General features: G+C 41.5%; 3 protein-coding genes across 3 annotated transcripts in view; 1 reads left to right on the plus strand and 2 right to left on the minus strand.

The window, feature by feature from the left end:
• LOC121604345 (sphingosine kinase 1-like) overlaps positions 1-5,523 on the minus strand; it is a 31,916-nt gene extending 26,393 nt beyond the window's left edge. Inside the window, exon 1 of the mRNA XM_041933840.1 lies at positions 5,030-5,523. Within this exon, the coding sequence (XP_041789774.1) occupies positions 5,030-5,453 (424 nt within the window). The 5' untranslated portion in view covers positions 5,454-5,523. The remainder of the gene's footprint in view (positions 1-5,029) is intronic.
• The window catches only part of LOC121604362 (histone H3-like), a 610,603-nt gene that overhangs the window by 431,432 nt on the left and 158,811 nt on the right, over positions 1-20,360 (plus strand). The window lies entirely within an intron of this gene.
• Positions 1-20,360, minus strand: part of zgc:163040 (uncharacterized protein LOC100038789 homolog) — a 408,070-nt gene that overhangs the window by 199,051 nt on the left and 188,659 nt on the right. The gene's annotated exons all lie outside the window — the stretch shown is intronic.

Genomic DNA, 20,360 nt, shown 5'->3' on the forward strand with positions numbered 1-20,360 from the left:
AGTATAAAGTCGTTGTGTTCAGAATTTAGAAACAACCTTGAATTTCTCAAAAGTCATCCTTTGCCATAAAAGCAGAATCACAACCACTCAGCATTCAGTAGATAGTTTCAACTATTGAAACTGTCAACTGTAACATGTCTCATCATGTTCAGTGGGACGGCTGTTGTGTTTTGACAGACGTGTTGAGTTTGTCCCATATATGTTCTGTGGGCTGGCCAACTAAACTGTAAACTCAATGGAAAGGCACTCTGAAATATGCTCTGATATCCAGCTCTATCTCCTGCAAAGCAACTTCACACCACACCTTCTCCTTTTAGAACCAAACACACACAAGTCATGTTTCCACCCTTCTTCAATGACAGTGCTGTGCATGCATGGAAAATGAGAAAACCTGAAATAATTCAGGTTTAGGCAGCCTTTTTGTCTACATTAAAAGCCATTACATAGTTTAACATAGACCTCTTCTTTTGGCTTGCATGTGTGAAACTGTGTAATAGACCATACAAATCATTGTCCCAGCTTCAACTCTGTCTCGGACAGATGTAATGTATTAGTAATAGCATTGACTGGCTGAGAGAGGCCTGGATTTTGATGCTAAAAGGAGCAACGCCGGCCCCCCTGAGAATGTCGAATAAGGTGCTTCTCATTTGACTTTCCATCACTGCCGTTTCCATGGTTTCACACTTACTAACAGCCTTATCAGTTACAGTGCATTAGCCTGGGTTGATAAAGTTCTCCTTGCTATATTTTATTTTATTAAGTGCCTAACCTAATCTCACTATCAGATAAAGAAACATTTAAAATGGGGACCTATACTGCTACTGCAGCACTTGTTCTGATAATATCACAAGGACGACATATTGAAAATTTTACTGTATTTGACCCAGATATAAAACAAAAAGGTTGGACCACACTGCCTGTGAGCCTGTATGTGCTGGGTGACATTTATCTGATATTCCAGGTAACCCCAATGTGTGGCTACCTTGTAATTGACCAGTCACTACCACTATGTGTCCTCAGATCCTGAGTCAGATCCAATCAGGCTAGAGACGTAGCGATGCATATCCTCCCCAGCTCCGCCCTCTCGTCCAAACATAGTCACTTCTGGCTCCAAAAAACCAAGACGGAAACTGCCATAATGCCAACTCGAGGCTTCTAATTGTAGTCCACAAACCAATGGGCGACGTCACGGTGGCTCCATCCACTAGTTATTATACAGTCTACAGTTGTACAACTCATTGTCATTGGACAGTGGCAGCCAAGAGCTCAAGCCAGATGACAACCCAGAGTGATTGATTTAATCAATACTAGTAATCCCCCTGCCTGCTACCATCAACGGACGCATGATAATGATAATGCTGTCCACACCTGAATCGAATCAATTTATTGACAACAGAAGATCAATACTATTTAGGAAATACTTGGCAATGCATCTGAACTGCCAATTTTAATTGTCAGAGCAGGGATGAAATTTATGGGGACCATGAGTCAGCGGCCTGATTCGGAAAGAACTAGCACCAACAAAGACTGATGAATGTGTCACCTCATGTCATCTCACATCTTCTGTTAAAAGCTGCACTTGAGCCAACAGCCAGCTGACCGCAACACGCAGCAAACTGTGCACTTCCACTCCCTGAGGGCAAAAAACTAGTCTCTAATCCAATGGGTCCAAAATCATTATAGAAAGACAATGAAAACAAACCTGAAACCATATTCAGACTGATTAATAAAACAATATTTTTGATGAATAGATTGTAACAGCTCTGGCATTACCAGCCTGTTATCTGTGACCTGACAGCCCCCTCGCCAACTGCCTCAAACACCAAAAAGTGCACTGCAAAACAACTGGCCAAAGGCAGCCCAGCTGTGCCCCAGGGCCAAATAACATCTTGTTGTGTCACTGTTTTAATATATGCTTGGATCATTACCATGCAAACTAGCATTCAGTTCTTTTTTTCTTTTTCCAATTTTGATGCCATGAACACAAAAGTGATGTCAGTCTCTTTGCAGTGTCTCCTATCAGAGCAGAGAAACAATACTGGGCAACCTTGGCATGAGCAAACACATTCAACACCTACTGACATCTGAGCAAGATAGTTGGCCCCTTGGATAACTAATCTTTACCATGGATATGCTGTATATGGTCTACTGAACGGCTAAATTCAAGACTGTAATATTCTCTCTGTAGGGTGTTTAGAACTTAGTGGACTTACATTACATCCTCAGCAGGCCTCTACCTGTCAGAGGTAAATGCATCGGTACAATTCTGTGAGTTCACCAGAAGTCAAGCCAATGACACATACACCAGTATCGATGGCGAGGTCAGACAGGCAGCATTGACCTCATTTAGACTAATGGTTTGGATGCAGAGCTCCTGAACATGATTTAGTACGGTTCACAAGGCCTCTGGCATAATGAGTAACTTACTGCAGACTGCTTTTAGACAGGAATCATGTCATCAAATTCCAGAGATACCAAAGAAAGTTGCAGCTTGAATGAGGCTCGAAATTAATGCTGCTGACCACAAAAATGCTCAGAAATTTGACACTTCGGAAGGAAGCCCTGAAGTAGAAATATATGCAGCCCATATTTTTGACTCTTTATCGTCCAAACTGTTTGCAATGTCATACATTTTAAAAGACGCTTGGTCAATGACTTCTGGACTGCCAATTTTGCTCGGTGGAAAACAATAATTTTAAAATATGCCCCACACAGGGTTTCAGTAGAGCTGCAACTAATATTTATTTTCATAATCAGTTTCAGGGTCTGGAGCCAGCACAGTTTTGGAAAACACCAAGATTATTTAGTCTTTATCCTCAAATCTTTTTCACTTGCATGAATGAAACATTTTGTTTGACAAGACAAGTCAGCTGGAAACATTAACAGGTCAACAAGGGTTTTTGACCAACTCATGGCGCCAACGTTAAGCAGCTAGCTCTTAACTCTGCTAGCGACAGTTGTCAATTTCATCTGAAAAAAATTGTTGGCTATAAGCTAGAAATGGGAATCCGTTGTTAAAAAAGTGAATTTTTTTGCGGGGTAACTCTTCTATCCTAAACTGCATATGAGCCATGCCAGAGCGGTAAGCTTGACAGGCATAGCAACAGTAACTAAGAGGGGTGGGAATTAGCTAACGGTCAATTTTGTTTCAGCTCTAGTTTACAAATGCTCCATTTTGCATCCCTCTTGGAATTAAACTAAGTTTAAACTGGGTGGTGGTAGAGGTGCGTCACATGACTATGGAGCAGATGAAGCCATGGAGATATCTGCGTTTGGTTCTCTGTCCCATGGTAGGAAACTTGTTAGGTCACTGTCTCAGGTTTGGCTCCAGGCAGCAGGATCATAATATGTGTCAAAGCAAATAATACTGTCTCGAATTGCAAAAAGTCTGCTCTCTCCTCTTCTGACAATCAGGCAGTATGGAACTGCAGCATATTTTGTCTCGTTAAAAATACATTTGCGCAGATGGGGAAATGCTATCTGGGTCACAGAGTGCCAGTGATACCACGGCTGCATGGAGGAAAAAGTTTGTGTGAGGCAAAAAACTGCATTTTGTTTTGTTTTTTCTCAATAGAGCCAGGACAGCTTGGTGGGGAGGACATATAGTGAGATAACCTACCTTTAGAAATCTCCCATTATAGAACTCCCACTGGAGTAATTATACCTCTTGGCATTACATGAACTCAATAGCAGCAATATTGCCTGTTTCTCATGCGTCTTTTTGTTTAAAATGGTTTGTTTGCAGTCTGGAGTTACTGAAATGTGACTCTCCATACTGTACCACACCAGTGCTATTGTTTAATTCATATAAAGAGTAGGTCAAAGGTAATGATATCCAGTGACAGATAAGAGACAAGAGTCCAGTTCTGCACAGGCTAGAAACGTGAACTCAATAGCAGTAACATGGCCGTGTGCTTTTCAGACGTCTTTTACGTTAAAATGGCTTGTTTGAATTCTGGAGTTACTGAAATGTGACTCTGTTCCAGACCAGTCCTTTTGTTTTATTCATTTAAAGAATAGATTAAAGATAACAGAATCGCCTTTGGCAAAGGCAGAGCTGATCCAGTGGCAAGAAACCACTTGTGTCCAGAAAATAACCGAAGGATGCTGTTAGCTAACTAAAAAGCTGTGCGGCAAAATCAACCTCATGAAAAGATGATATGAGAAATAACCAGGAAAGATTCTCGGTTAAAGCAGAATGAAAAAGATAAAAGACAAAGGTTGAGTCTTTCAAAAAAATGATATATTACAGACTATTACCTATAGTATATTGCAGTATAAGACAAGTATAGGCACATGTAGCTAGTATGGATGCAGCTTCTGTTCAGTGTTTTTCCAAAATGTAGTTAGTTACTCAGTTATTTATCATAACAGAAAAGCCATGGGGCCTGTTCTCACTACAGGCCATGGAGGTAATTTCCCTAAAGTGACTAATGACACAGCAGAGCTGCAGCAAATCATCTACGGGTCGATCGTCAGATAATCCTGTCTTTCCTAACTGTCGATGACTGTTCAATCATTTAAGACATTTTTCAGGCAAAATGCCAGAAACTCTCAAGTTCCAGCTTCTCATCTGTGAAGATGTGCTGCTTTCATTTGTCATGCATACTGAACTGAAAACTGATGGGTTTTGGACTATTTTCTGCCATTTCATAGACTGAACTGTTTGATTCATCTAGATAATGATCGACAGAATAATCAATATTGAAAGGAATTGTTACTTACAATTAAGCTTATCAGACTTGCTAATTAATTTTAGAGTTGGCAGCACAGTCAAACTAAACTACTGGGGTCAACAGGGCACCACATCAATTTTATAAACTCAACCCCTGAGTTTATGACCTAAACTAAAGTTTGTGTCTTTTTTTCCATATTCTCCTGTTTTGTCTCAAGAAGCCAGTTACACCATCATGTTGAATGAAATGAAACTGTCATGTGGAGTCCTGATACTCTCACTGATCTGACTCACAGGTGTGAACGCTGGGGACAGACAGGAAACTTTGCCCTCTTGTTGCTAACCAACACTCACCGTCTCTAAGGTACTGTTGCCGGGCAGAGCGTTCTCGGACAGCGCGAGCCCACTTCTCCGCCTCTTCCAGGTTAGCGCGCGGGTCCTGTAGAGCAGCGAGGCGAAAACACTGCTCCACTCTCTGCCGCGACACCCCGGAACTCATCCAGCGCCGTTTGAACGGGTAGAAGTAGGCTGCCAAGTACGCTGCCGGGTCCGCGTTGTCATCTCCTCGGTAAGCCCGGCAGCCAACGCAGTCCTTCAGGCTGAGCACCACCTTGTTCCGCCCGACAGGTGTTGGAGTGAGCCTCTGGACGATGAGGTCCTTCTCTGTCAAGCTCACGGCATACCTGACTTTTCGGTTGCCAGTGACCGTGAATTCCCCGTAAAGCGAAACCGGGTTGGTGCCGGTGTTGCTGTCCTGCTCAGCTCTCCTCTGGTCCATCCTGAGCGGACAGAGGAGACCGAGACGAGGGGGGTCAGGGATAGAGCCGCAGCCACACTCTCACATTGCCACCCGCCTGGATGGTGCGAGCGAAGTGGAGACTACAACACTGCGCTGACAGCCTGCCGCGCCGACCGATGTCAAGAGCAACGGAATCAAGCACATCATATCCGGTTGAATTTCAAAATAAGAGACAACTCACGCGCTTTGTGCTACTGCAGCTACTATTCGGTACGCGTCGTGTCCTCGGCCCTATTTTTGTGTATTGTTGTTTTGTTTGTTTGTTTGTTTGTTTGTTTGTTTTTTGTTGTTTTTTCCAGTGGGAGAGTAACTAAAAATGTATATATGGCAGAGGATTCCAGTATTTTTACACTCATTATATGCAATTTTAATAACTAAAAAAAAAAACCAAAACAAATACATTTGATAAGGCTTTAAAACAACATCGAAATTGGTGAATAAAGCTTAAAGAACATACAGCTCACAGAGTATTATCCAGTTATCTTCTGTCTTAAACCTTTAACTATGGCGTTACATTAATTTTTTTCTCCTATTAAGAGCAAACAACTGAGATACAGAACTGGGCTAAAAACGAATACATCAAAGTCTTCTACAAATGACGTGTCCCCTTTTATTTCAACAGCCAATTTATAAGGAGTAATTTTTAGCCATCGCTTTATTGTCACTACCCACTGAGAACGCCAAAGGACCAAGTCACGCTTTTATTTTGAAGGTCATGGTTGCCCAGTTTGTCTGAGTTGTTGTGGGTGTCTCCTGCTGGCTTGACGCGTCTGTACTTGACTGCAGTTTATACTTAACTTTGCTGTTCAGCAGGTCTGCCCGTCGAAAGAGGCGCTATGCTGCCCTCTATTGGTAAAATATGGGAAATACAGGTTACAAACTTCATAATTAAAAGCTTATTACTAATTATCTCTATTTATTACAGGATTGGGGAGATGCTATCTAGCTTGTATTTATATGCATAGAGAAGATCTCTCCTTCATGAAGTCCAGAGTCATGGCTCTGTTCTATTCGGGTCTGAAAATGAGTCCATACAAACAACACCAGGGCCGTGAAGCTGAGGCTAATTTCAGATTTCATTCAGATTTAATTTGTGCCTGTACTACTGTAACATGTCAAAGGGTCTTCTGTGAAAAAGGCCAAATGAAAAACTGGCCTTTAGTTTGTACTATAGTTTAATCTGTCCATACATTAACTGTTGTTTTATGATATAGGCCCCTCAAATGCAGTCTTTCTTGACAGTATAGTTTGCTGCTACAGGATACTATGTATTAATGTTGCTGAAGCGTAGTAAAAAAAATCAGTCTAGGTGTGCAACTTTCAAAAGACAATATAAACAACACAAAAAGCCTTTATGAGCTTTTTTCATATAATGATTATGTAAAATGCAAATACTGATTTACCTGGAGCCAGAATCACATGATTAAAAACATCTCAATTTCCCCTCAGTCTGACAAAATGAACTTTGGTTCATCATTTCCTTTTTTGAATCAGCCTTTTCTTTTTAATCCCATCAAAAAATATTTTTGGTTGAAAGTTAACGTTAATGTTAATGTTGCAATGCTCCAGTAAGAATGAACCAAATCTACATTAAAAAGTAATAACAAAAGTCTTTTAGCTGCATTGTCTTCGGAGAAAGTGTTTTTTCTGCTCTTCAATAACAGATTTTTCTCTGCGTGATTGTCAGACATTGTTGTACAATTGGTTTAAACACTGCAGCAACAAATGACCTCAGATGATTAGACACAGAGAATGTAGCTCTCTGTATTTAACTAGGATTCCCCACACGCATACAAATGCACTTTAATTAGTGTGGAATTTAAAAAAAAATGTGTATTTCATTGTCTTCATATTCTTAAACAACATCAGCAGAAAATCTGTACACATACTTCAGTGTAAGAATGACTGCACATGGAGAAAATTGCATTAATTTGTCAAACGATAATTGACAGAGATTCATGGACTAATTACGTTCTAGATGATTTCAGTTCATCTTAGCTTCACTCCCTCAGCTGGGGATGATGATATCTGTGCAGTGGTCAATGGACGAATCGAAAGGAATGATTGTTCCTGCAGCACAGTGAGAAATATCAACTCTACAAACAAACAGACAAAAAAACAAATCCATAAATAGTGACAACTACATTGATGGAAATGGAGTACTGTATTTTTTTTGTACATTATAAAACAGTCAGTTTATTCATATTTAATCCTGTCCATCATCATAGTTAGGAGAAAAACAAACCTAAAAACCTAAAAAACTTGTAAAAGTTTGCTTCAGTAGGCTTCATTCATCATGTTTTTGCAGATCTTGCAAGCAAATGTCATGTCCTTCCACATCTCTATATATTTTGGGTTTATTTAAGGCTTCCATATACCATGATGTACATGAGGAAGATGTGATATAGCAACATGTCGATTATGTTATATGTTATAATGATTGGCATAATAATATGTTTTGATTAAACCTTCTTAAGTCAGCTAGTAAGAGAACATACACAACAGCACGATAATAAAGTGGTCAAGATATACTTTCTACCACAATTCTTTATTATTAAGATCATGTCTCGACAGGGTTTGTGCAGTGAAGTCAGTCACAGCCTCTGAATCTATGTTTTCTCCCTCCTTTACACGCTCTGTGACTGAATGTGCGATTCAAGATTCTCACCCATCTTTAAAGCGCAGTTACTTCACGCCACCAACAGATGGCGATGTTGGATGGAGAAACAGGCAGCTGGAGGCTCACCATCCACAATTCATGTGGTTTGGTTTCTATTTTTTAAACCTGTCTTAAAATACTCTAACCGAGCAGCATGCAATACAGTGAAAACTAAACTGCAGATTGGGCTGCACTGCACTAATAGATATGAACAAATCATTCATCTGAAGTATCTTTTCATTTCGGGAGACATCACACACTTGCTCCACTATATTTTACTGGGGAATACTACATATTTTATCCCAACATGCGATGCCTTACATTTACCAGTATAAGATTTAAGTGCTTACTCTTTGATATAAAAATGTGATTCATTTTGAGACCGTGCACAACTTTCCATTATTCTTCTCTCTTCAGACATGTTTTATTGAAAAAAAAAGAAAAAAGATACACATCATGAAATCAAAAAGGAAGTTTATGGTTTGCTTATAGAGAATAGACAATATAAAGGCAAGAACATGTAGTCAATCACCACATCTCGAGTAGGATTAATGCTGAGATTTTAGATGATCAGTAAGAAGCTTCTTCAGCAAAAACCTTTTCTAGGTGCAGAGTATTCATAAATTCATAAAGACATGTTATGAGTGCAGGGACTCATGCAGGGAATATGTTGCTTTTGGCAGTAAATAATCTGTTAATGTGTAACTTAACATTCATTTTTAGTCAGGAAATCCCGCTTTCAGTAAAGGGCTTGATTCAGCCAACTTTTCCAGTAGTGTTGCTGCAAACATACCTTCAAATTTTGCCATTAGTGCCACTATAAAATCCATTACTGGCAACATCATTTATCTTCATCATTGCAACAGTGCTGTGTTTGAGGTGTGCGTCGCTTTGAGAAAACAATAAAGAAATTGTCTGACTTCTCCTTGGTCAAATCAAAGTCATTCTTGCGTTCTGTGCACTGCTCCAGGCGCTGGCACATGATCCACACAGAGGAGAAGGGGAGTGGGAGGAGGAGGAGGAGGAGGTAAGCATATATGCAGATGGCAATTAGTGGTCCCAGTAAACACCTGGAGCCAGAGGGGAAACGAGATGATCTTATTCACATGCAAGTCTTGTGCCGCGGAACACGCTGCTGCTGCTCAAACACACTGCTTTTCATCCACTTCACGGCAGAAGATGCTGTAGGTAGGCATCACCTTAATTCCTGCGTTGGCTGTGAATGCAGCTTTTCCCCAAAGTCATTCAAGCTGTACTTTGAACATGAACATATTATGTAATTTGCTGCAACGGGAGAAAATGCCTCTGAAAAACGTGCATGTTTCTTCAGCGTGAGATCATTATACACAGTACGGGCTTCACGACAAAAGAGGGCTTTCATTTCAAACTGCAGGGTAGATGCCGATTTCCTAAAAGCTATTGATTGAAAATGGCACAGCTGAGGAGCGGGAGAGGAGCCGTGAATGGAGACAGTGGATCCTCACTTCCACCGCTCTCCAGCTGTGAGCTCTATTGCCGCCTGGCCTTGAAGGGGGGGAAGAGGGCCGTCCCTGCATATGGTGTTTTTCATGGGATTTAAGACACAGTGCTGTCACTCCCATATGTGCTTGAGCATACAGTTTGGAGAGGTTTCATCTCAAAAGGGCCGATGAAAACAACCGTGTTTTCACTGCATACTTTCTGCACACATGCCCCAGTTTGCGCTAATTGCCATCACTGGCATTCCTCGCCATCTGGTTTCATCTCCTGAACATTAAACCATTGACACAAGCTTAATAACTGATAAGCAGCCATTATCTGTTGTTGGGGGTAATGCAGCGCAGATGTCAACTTAGTGCATATCAATAGGGTCAATACATTAACCTAATTATTGCTTATATAACATAGAACTCACTGAGCCTGCCTCTGCCCTATCACCAGCCCACACCCTTCACACACACACACACACACACACACACACACACACACACACACACACACACACAGACAACTGAGTGGGAGGCAGCAATGTCATATACCTCAGCATTTAGTTAGCATTGGCATCCAACATGACAGATTCCCCATCTGGGCTGCTTAGCACTGATGGCTTGCAGAAAGGGTTCGGCTGTCTGCCTGGCTCTCCTTCACTTGCCCCTTAATTCTGCTCTGTTTCTTCAGATGCCCGCCCCCTTTGTCGAGGCACTGCCATAATTATATAAGAGTTATGCAAACCTGTCTCTCGCTGGCAAACAATGAAACATTTTCAAGCCCCGAAACGATGAAGCCTAATGGGGATAATCATGAGAGATGCGCAGCCACATGTTGGGAAATTCATCGTTTGAAACTAATAAAGTTGTCACTGCAAGGATGCGATGTGGCGCATCATCATTTTGTCTAGAAACTCATGCTAAATTATTTTTAATCCTCTGTAGATTAGCTACTGTGAAAACTGAAAATGTCGATTGAGAAAAGCATTATCATTTGTTTTGGAGATGGAGACAGAGGAGACGCTATCATTTATCAAGAACTCTTTCTCTGACCTCTTACACTCCACTGGCCTGCCTGGTTTCTCTGCCATACAAGCACACGCTGTGCAACTAAGCTGGTTTACACTCAGAGGACGTTATGTTCAATTCTCATGGAGATCAGATTGATACCAAAAAAGATATCAGATACAATCTGGATCTAAACTGCGAAGCAATTTGTAAAATCCTTCTTTATTTATTTTTTAATTATTCTGTAAAGCTAATAAAGTATTGGATCTTGAATTTTGGCCTCAGTTGAACTGGTACCAAAGTCTGGCACCAAGCAGAATATTAGAACGGCGGTAATGACCCTTCCTTCTTTTATAGTGTCTTTGCAAGACTCAGGAAGTAACTCCTGTCTGCCTCTGTTAAATCACCATTTTGGTCTTTCTTCCCAAATTATAAAAAAAAAAGCTTAATTAATTTTCTGTCAGTCAACTAATTCATTAATTGTTTCAGTTCTATTCATTGTGCATATTAAAATTAAGCTTACGTTTTAATGTATTTATCCCTTATGTGTGAGTTGTCGGTGCCTCTCTTCTCAGAAGTTTTGTCTGACCTGTGACACAACCGCCAGGAGAGCCCAGCATCCCAAGAGCACGAGGACAAAGAAGAAGAAGAAGAAGGAGCAGCTTGCGAGGTCTACCAGGCCATCTTTAATTCAACTCTTTCTCAGCTGCCACCCAGCAGCCATGGGGCATCCAAATGGCTGAGTCACTCGCCGATCTGAAGATACGCCAAGAAGAAACAGACAGGGGGAAAGCCCGGGCCTCTCCCTCCGCAGCAGGGGATTCACTCCTCATTACATGTGGACGTGGTTTATTGGGTCACCTCCATTCTCGCGGCCTGGTTGTTGGAGCGTGGCTGTGGGGGTTTTGAACACAGGCAGCTGGATTAGCATGATGGTATGAGCACTGATATGTGTCACAGGGCATGATATGCAGTCTTGCAAAATGACAGAAGCGACTTGCCTGACTCGATTAGAGGGAGTCTATGTAACTCTCAAAACGCGGTGTTGTTGTAGAAATGCATTGAATACGGTCGCCAGTGGGCGTCACTGACATGTGCATTCACTGAGATGCAGTCGTGTGCTGAGGGTAGGCTAATCTGTTGGCAATCAAATCTCTGCATGTGCATTTTCAGATTAAAGCAAAGGTCTGGACATTTGACCTGGATCCTGCATCCACATGTTTGACATTGAATTAATTGTCCACGGATCTGGAATGAGCTCTTCAGCAGTCACATATGGGTGTCATGTTTGGGTGTCTTGTCGCTTATCTAAACCTTTAATAGCACGTATCAGTTATGCATGGCAGTCTCTGCTGTGGTCATCTAATTTCTCACATCACAGTGTCAACCGCAGGGTCACTTCTCACGCCGCTTATGCGTGACCTATTAGAAGCAGCTCCTCCGTATGTCGCTGCTCATTTCCTGAAGTGGCACCCCGGCGCTGCTGAGAGAAGAGAACAAACACACCACGCCGGTGGAGGGGACACCTTGCGACACTCAAAACCTCTCCAACTCACTCAAGCCCCCCTGACAAAACCACAACCTGGAGAACCGGAGAGAGAGAGAGAGAGAGAGTGTGTAGGCGTTTCCATATGTGTGCGTCTGTGGGTTTGGCTAAGAGTTGGAGGAGCGTGTTTGTTGCTGGTGAGTGGCATCTTCTCAGACTTTTGCTCTCATTGCAGGAGGCTGGTGCACATGTGTATCTATGAGCTGTGAAATTTTAATGGGCCTGTTACTCGCTACTTTTGTCGTACCTGAAAACAGCAGACAACTGCAGCGGTACCGGTCAGTTCAAGCAACGTGAGCCTGCTTTTCACCACAGTGATTGTCATGTTTGTGATACAAAGTGAAGAAACTCAAATAGAGTTATTTATTTACGACATGCACATCCAGCTAAGCAACTGATAATACATATGTGAAGACAATATGCCAAAACATTCCCTTACTGGATATCACATCAGCATCACATTAAAAGTACAGCATTGAATACACACACAGTAACCTTAAGGTACAAAACACGCTGGTGTTACTGTGTGTGGCGCTGTCCTTAACAAATGCCAAACTAATGCATGAACCACGATGTATCATTCATTCTTGTTGAAGCAATGACCAAGTCACTGTGAGTTTATGTGATTAGTTAATGCTTAATGGGTCATCAATTACTAATTGTTATTGCACAGTTACTTCATACATCGATTTATATGTCACTGGATTATTATTAATCATAGAAACATGATGCTGTTCTTAGTCATGCTGGCATTGTGGCTTTAGAGATGTAATGCCCATCAGCCAGTCCGCTGCTTTGGTCCAGACTGAAATATCGAAACAACTTTTGGGTGAATTGCCAAGAAAAAAACATTCATGGTGTCCAGAGGAAAAATCCCATCGACTTTCATGACCATCTGATTTTTCCTCTTGTTCCAAGAGATTGACATCTGTGGTATTGTTTGAAATAGCTCTATTGGATCTCTCCCTCTCCGCATGAATTGTAATAATTTTGTTAATCCTCTCACTTTTCATCCAGTGCCATTATCTGGGAAAAAATTCTAAATGTCTAATGCTTTTATTTATGACCAAATAGCTGCAAAACAAATGGCATTCCCACCAGCCTCAGCTCTACTTTGTGTTTAATGCTATTTAGCAAATGTTGCACGCTAACATTGTGAACATGGTAAGCATTGTACTTGCATATTAGCATGTTGGTGTTAGCATTTAGCTCAAAGCATGGCTGTGCCTCACAGAGCAGTTAGTGTGGCTGCAAAAACAAAACATACTGAAAGCATTGTGGCCTGGGCTTCTACTGTGCCTGCAGGCTCGATGCCGAAGCGCTGCAGATACTGGCCCCTGGTTGAGTCTAATTGCTGACCCCAGTGTTGTGGTATAGCAACATGGACACATGCATTAAATAATGGCTGTAGGCTACTGTGACTCAAGACATGATAACTTAAAAACAGGTCACAATAGTGACTTGATTTCCAAATGCCCTTCATCCTTCTACTGCCAACAGCTAACAGGACGGATATAATTAGCTTCTTAACAGCCAACAAGTTCACTTCTCCTCCTTTGATTCCTCCTGGTGTTGGCTTAGGGTTGTTCCTTTTCAATATTGAATCTCAAAGTCTAGTAGAGACATGATTAAGTCTGCAATACAAGTGTGCTGCGCCAGTGATTGGGGAAGAAAGAGGGGCTCTGTGTTAGAGTCTCCATCAGTCCCTCTATCTCCCAGCTTTTCTGCTTCTCTCTCTCTCTCTCTCTCAGAGGCCATTAGGAATCATGGCTTTCTCCAGCATCATTAGATTAACTCCCATGGTCTACCAGAGTGTGCAGGAAGATCATACTCATTACCCAAGCTGCTTGACTTTACCGAGCGCACAAAAGCCCCGCTTTCACCTTGTAATTTGAGTCGGGCAGGCTCATCAGGGCAGGAGGCAACAGCGAGATATGGAAATGCCCCCGCCACTATCGGCACATATTCATGTCCCATACCTCCTTGATTACACAGGCAGATTTAGAGTGCACGCCTGGCAGAGGCGATGTTCCTGGGGGCATATTAGGCACATTAGTTCCCTCGGCTTCTGCCAGTATTGTATTATGGCTGGAGGGATTTGATACACTGTTGTCACAAAGGCAAGCAGATATTTACAATAATAGAGTTCTTAATAAGTAGATGCATAACACTCTGCCATATTCCTGTCGCAGTGGTGGTTTTGGTCTCTTTTCAAAAATAACTCTATGGCCTGTTGGTCCCAGTGGAGCGTAAATTGAATGCACACTGGTGTCCCTGGGACAACAAACAGGCAAACAACCTTATTTTATCAACAACGATTCAATCATTTATGTAATCAGGCAGGAAATAAGATCTCATTTATCAGCAAAGGAAACGGTCCGGCTCACGCATAGAGGAAAAACAGCATTAATGGCCGAGATCCTGTACATTTGTAGGCCTAAATCGTTATTGTATATGATTTGGTCATCATTCGACATGCTTGAGAATCCACATGCGACAGTGATATGTCAAATGATACAAAAGAAAAACGCTGGTGATCCGTTTTTGTGCTGCTGGTGGTGTGAGTGCGGATTTCCTTTCAAATAAAGACTCAACAGGCCGTGTACATCGCAGAAAACACATGTTTATTTCTGGTCTGGCAGCAGACTAATGACAAAAAGTTAGCAGTCATTCCAGAGATCCTCGGCTTTTCATTGCTTATGGGACAGTTGAGTAATGGTACACTCGGGTGTGAAATTACTTTCCACTCCTGAATGTCAAACAACAGCTTAAGAGAAGTGATCGTCGCATGAGTGATAGGAGCAGTGGAGTTTGTGAGGAAAACTGGGTTCAAACAAATACATGATGCAGTTTTGACACTAAGCCACAGATCTGTGGGCGCCTAATCTCCAGTGACATCCCTATCATACCAGTAAACAGTCAAAACAATGACTAGGAATGGCTTAAAACCCTGCTGTTTGGAAAAATCATGCGATTTGTTCTGAGTTGTGCCTTCAGATAGTTTAAGAGCAGCTAAAGCCACATCTATGGATCAGCTGGTTGACTGGAGAGAGACCTGCTGTGGGTTAAAGAGGACTGAGGACGACGCTCTGGGCTGTTTCCACTTTTAGAGCAAGGGCATTTCTCCAGAGAAGCATTCTGGGAACAGGAGAAGAAGGCAAGTTAGTTTGACACTTCACTGCCCACAATAAGCTATAAACACATTCACAAACATCAACTGTATAAACTGCAGAGACTCACCGACTCATCTATCCAGTTATATTAGTCACTATTGTTTTTTAAATGATGAAGACTCAGATGAACTCACCAGCTGTCTCGCCATGGACCTGAGGACACCCTCCACATCTAAAACCCACATCTGTGTGGAAGTAGGAGAGAGGGGGGCAGGAGGGGGGCAAAAGGAAAGAGACAAACGAAGTGTTTCATCAGTCAGAGGGAGATGTTGCAAAGTGGAACTGGATCTGTGAACCTTTTGATCACAGCAGACCCAGTTCTCATATTTTGGTTGCTAAAATATTAAGCAAGCTCCAGGAAGTGCTCGAGTTTACTGCACTTCTGACAGGGAGGGCCAAGGACAGTCCTCACTGATCAATGTAAGACTGTTCAAACGCAGCAGACTTCGCTGAGAAGACCCGTTTTCTTATGTTTTTGGACAAATGTTTGAAGGCATCCGAAATATATTATAGAATAAATTTAAAGGCCCGTAACATATTTTCTAAACCAGCTTCTTTCTTGCGGTGAGGTCCTTCATGAAGACACACTTTCCAAACCAGTACTGTTTGGCATCTAAAAAGAGAACACAAACTTGTTGCTCAACTGTATATTTACAGTCAGTTAAATCTGAATTCCATACTCAAAAGTACTACTTGATATAAATACCAAATACAAATTTACAGGTACAGGTCTTTACCTGCACCGTCATCAAATCAGACCACACACAGTCCTGATGCAGCAGATTAGATGAGTTTTTAGATCAATACTTAAAAGTGAGGGGCTTTAAGAAAATTCTTTTCTCTTGAAAGTGTATTATCTTAAGTTTAGTTTTCTTTTGCTTGAGAAAAAAAGCTACTGTGATGAAAATAAACATTTAAAAGACCGCAGAACAGACTATTCCTAAAAAACAAGAGATTTTAGACCCAGCTGAAATCTGTTTTGAAAGATCTGTAAATGTCACAGCTTGATTGATTTCACCCACCAAATCTACTTAAAACACCTTGAAACTACTTCACTGAGACCCCGGAAAGAGCCAAACTACCTGTTTGATCTTTGACCACACACATACGGATTAATGTGACTAACGTCACCATGAAAGCTTCAAGGTGAACTGAGATGAAACACACAAGCTAAAGTTTGAATAAGAATCTAATGTTAGGTCAATTAGTAGTTAGCTAGCTCGTGCTAGCTGGAAAAGCTAAGCATTGTTGGGAGGCAACGTTTTCTCGAGTAGGTAGGTTTTATGGTTATTTACATGCATAAAAAGTCAAAATGCAGGAAATGAGGTGTCTAATATTCAAATATATAAGTATGTCCCCTGATTTAAAGAAGTCCTCGATCTGCCCCTGGTCACCGAGCAGGAGGCCGAATCTCTACCACCTTCAATATGGTTCTCACCTCTGGTTTTTTAGAAGGCGCAAGCAAAAACTGAATTTTCCAAAGGGCAGTAAAACCAATAATGGCTCTATGTTTATTTGGAAACACATGTGGTAGTCATGTCATGTCTGAAGTTATTTACTTTCCAGATAAATTAAAAATTCACACACAGCTGGAGACGGGTCTGTGCCCAAAGGCTGATTTGTCCTTGTTTTCGTTTGTGATATTTGCTTTGAGCACAGCATGGCATATTGGTTCTTCACAATGGTTGTTATGCAATGTTGATTAGTTCATTAAGTAAGTTAATTAATACATTAATTAGTACAGATTTTGATTTAAGTGTAATATTAATGATCATAAAGCATGAAGGAGATGCAGGTTTAAACTCTAAACTTCTTGTGTTCATGCAAAGGACAAACAGATCTATGTAATCATTACTTGATGTACCACATAGGACACATGGTGGGTCATTCAGTTTAGAAGCACATATATAACACTAAATGCATTAGGTGCTGCTTCTCAAGATGAAACTTTATTGATCCCTGTGGCTAAATGTGTTCAAAATCAATGGGACTCAACAGGAAGAAGTTATTTTCATTTTTGTGAAACATATAAACAAATAATTGAGCTATTACAAAAGACATACAGCACTGTTTAAAGTAAAGGAGCACTGACAGTGATTGATCTGCTGGACAATTAGAGGTGCTGTACATATAAGACGGTCTAAATGATTTAGTATTGACTGCACGAGGAGAAAACAACACACGGTGTCTCTGAGTTCAGTCAGTTCACAGCTCCAAGAAAGACTCTTCCTAGAAAAGAAGACAGTAAACTGCTCAGGCCACTGTGAGTAAAGACAGAGAGCGAACAGGCAGGACAGAACTAGTTCAGAGGTCAGAGACGGTCTTACTCTGTGGGTTTGTTTCTTCTCTATGCTCCACTCTCGCACATCCCTCCAGTGCTCTGACAAACATGCGTCAGTAGCCCAGCTGTCTCCCCTTCTAGCCATGATGTCCCCGTCCACACACCAAGCCACTGCACTGGGTCACTGCACCGACCACGTCCGCCCCCTCAAGTGTCCAACAATGTAACTTGTTTCTAGAAACTGATCCTCCTCAACACAGAGGCAAACTGCGAGGGGGTGACGGTGCACAGGGTTGTAAATACGGGGTATAGGTTGCAATGCAGATGGTGTTCCATTATCAGTCCAATAAAAGCTGATAAAATACTCATCTTTACATTTTAGATTATCTGTCACTGCAGTGTTGGTGATTCATGGAAAATGTTTCAAACCGGCATTGTGTTGTTTTCAGTGTGAAGACACCTAAGCAAAGACAACACAATGAGTGTGTTTGCTTGTTTATTAGGATCCTGGGTTTGAGCCCGATCTCGTTCTTGACTTCGCTATATTCAATATTCGGCATTTACATGGAACATGAAAAACCTGGAGATTCACACCCCTGTGACATGATCATAACAGTATCCGCTGATGATCTGCTTGCAGGTGTGTCTTGATTTTTCACCATCGCAGCCACTATGAGATGGTTTAGAAACCTGGATAAGGTGTTTGCATGCCACAGTATTCTGGTTTCTGGGGTACTGCAGGTGGTATATCCAGGTTTCTCAAAACTGGGATGAGGTCTCATCCAGGTTTCTGGATAAGATGTCTGCATGTGCAAAACATAACCTGGATAGTCATAATCAAGACACTAGTGTGCATGTACACACTGGCTTTATTGGCCTTTGAATGGATGAATGACTGAATCAATCAATCAATCAATGCATTTATTTATTTAGTTATGAAAAACTCGATTACATGATTTATTACTGGGCTGTTGGTTTACATTAGATTCAAGAATACCTAATAAAACTTGTAAGTCAGTGTAAGGATGTTTGTCCACCCGATATTACCGCATCAAGTGTACAGACTAAGACTTTTATTGTGGCACAGAATGAAATGAGGGGGAAATAAAAATGACAAAAGACCTACTGTCCAAATTTCCATTAGCAGCACAATGACTGCTGTAATTAGCTTTATCATCAAATAAATAGCTTGGGCTATTTAGATTGTAGCACATCTGCTGCCAAGAAGATTTATTAAAGACTCTGTCTTCTAGGAAAATCTAAATATCAAAGGTAGTACATGTAGTGTTAATTCATAAGCAGTAATTCACAGCAGTGATTAACTAAGGCTCTGACTGGCTCCAGTTATTCACCAGACTGGAGCAACACTGCACCTTTTTGAGTGAGTGGACCGAATTCAAGAGGTGGCTGACAAGTCACAGATAATGTGAAGCAACAAACAGTAAAACTGCACAATCAAATGAAAAATCGATGAGAAAAAAAAAAAAGCTGTGGGTCAACTCTGGCAACCCAGCAGAAAACAGCAAAAGTGACCTGGCCGTGCAGGGATCGGTGACACAAGAAAACAACATTCATCTGCGTTTACCTGAGGTGGACGTCTGCTAACACACTGAGCCTCAGTTCTCGGAGTCTTTGCCGCTCTGCACAAAGGGCACCTCCACCTCCGAGTCCTTCGGAAAGCTGAGAGGAGGAAGACATGAAGGTGAGGAAGAGGGCAGGATGGACAGGACTCTGCGTTATAATCACAAGCTAAGACTATAATAAATTAGTTGAAAGAGAGAATGATGAGAAACAATTGTGAAGGTGATGAATGAAGCGATAATGATGCGATAACTATTACCGGTGCAGGTCAGGGGAAGTAATCTGCTGCCGACCACAGAGATTGGGGTTATGTGTCACACAGTTTCAGACAAACAGCGTCCGCGTGAGTTGTGTCTCTGACTCATTTCTATTTGTTCTCTTCAACAAAACCTCCTGATGATTTGAATGGAAATGCACAGTAAAAATAATCCTGTTGGAGACGCTTTTTTCTGTACTATCACTTTCTGGACCAACTGTCACGTTATTACTGCAGTTTGTAAAGCGGTGCAGCGAGCTGGCACAATTACTCAGTGAGCCCAAACAAAACAAACTGGATTCCCTGATGATGTCTTTTAATACTATCAGTGACAGAAACGCTGTAAAAAGTTCATTCTGCGTGTGCTGCTGAACAGTTTCCAAAGCACATTTTAATCATTTGTTTGTTAAAGCAACAACTGGTTTAACTCTAATACACTGATTTTTATTCAATGTCACATTATTGTTTCATACTTATTAGAGCCAGACCTTTTTCATCTGATATAGGCGTATGTGTTAGCTCACACGTAGCACGAAACTGCAGCTTAGAAATGCCAAAGATTTGTTTAAGGTAGCTTGGAAAGTGTCTCCAGTTCATACGTGGTTTGTCCATTAAGGGGGAGCACTGACAACTTCAGTTTTAGCCAAGCAAGGGAGATGGTTTGTCGGTCCACCAGTTTAGTCCAGACTGAAATATCTCAACAACTACTGGAAGAATCACCATGAAACTCATGGTTCCCAGAGGATGCATCCTAAGGCCTTTGGTGATGACCAGCACGGAAAACTTTGATTGGTATTTACTTTGAGTTATGACCAAAGTCCCACAACATTTACGACACTCCCATCAGCCTCAGCTGTACTTTTGTGTTTAGTTCTAGTTAGCATGCTGACACACTAAACTAAGATGGTGAAAGAAC

Source organism: Chelmon rostratus, chromosome 3, assembly GCF_017976325.1.
Source record: "Chelmon rostratus isolate fCheRos1 chromosome 3, fCheRos1.pri, whole genome shotgun sequence".
Classification (NCBI taxonomy): Eukaryota; Metazoa; Chordata; class Actinopteri; order Chaetodontiformes; family Chaetodontidae; genus Chelmon; species Chelmon rostratus.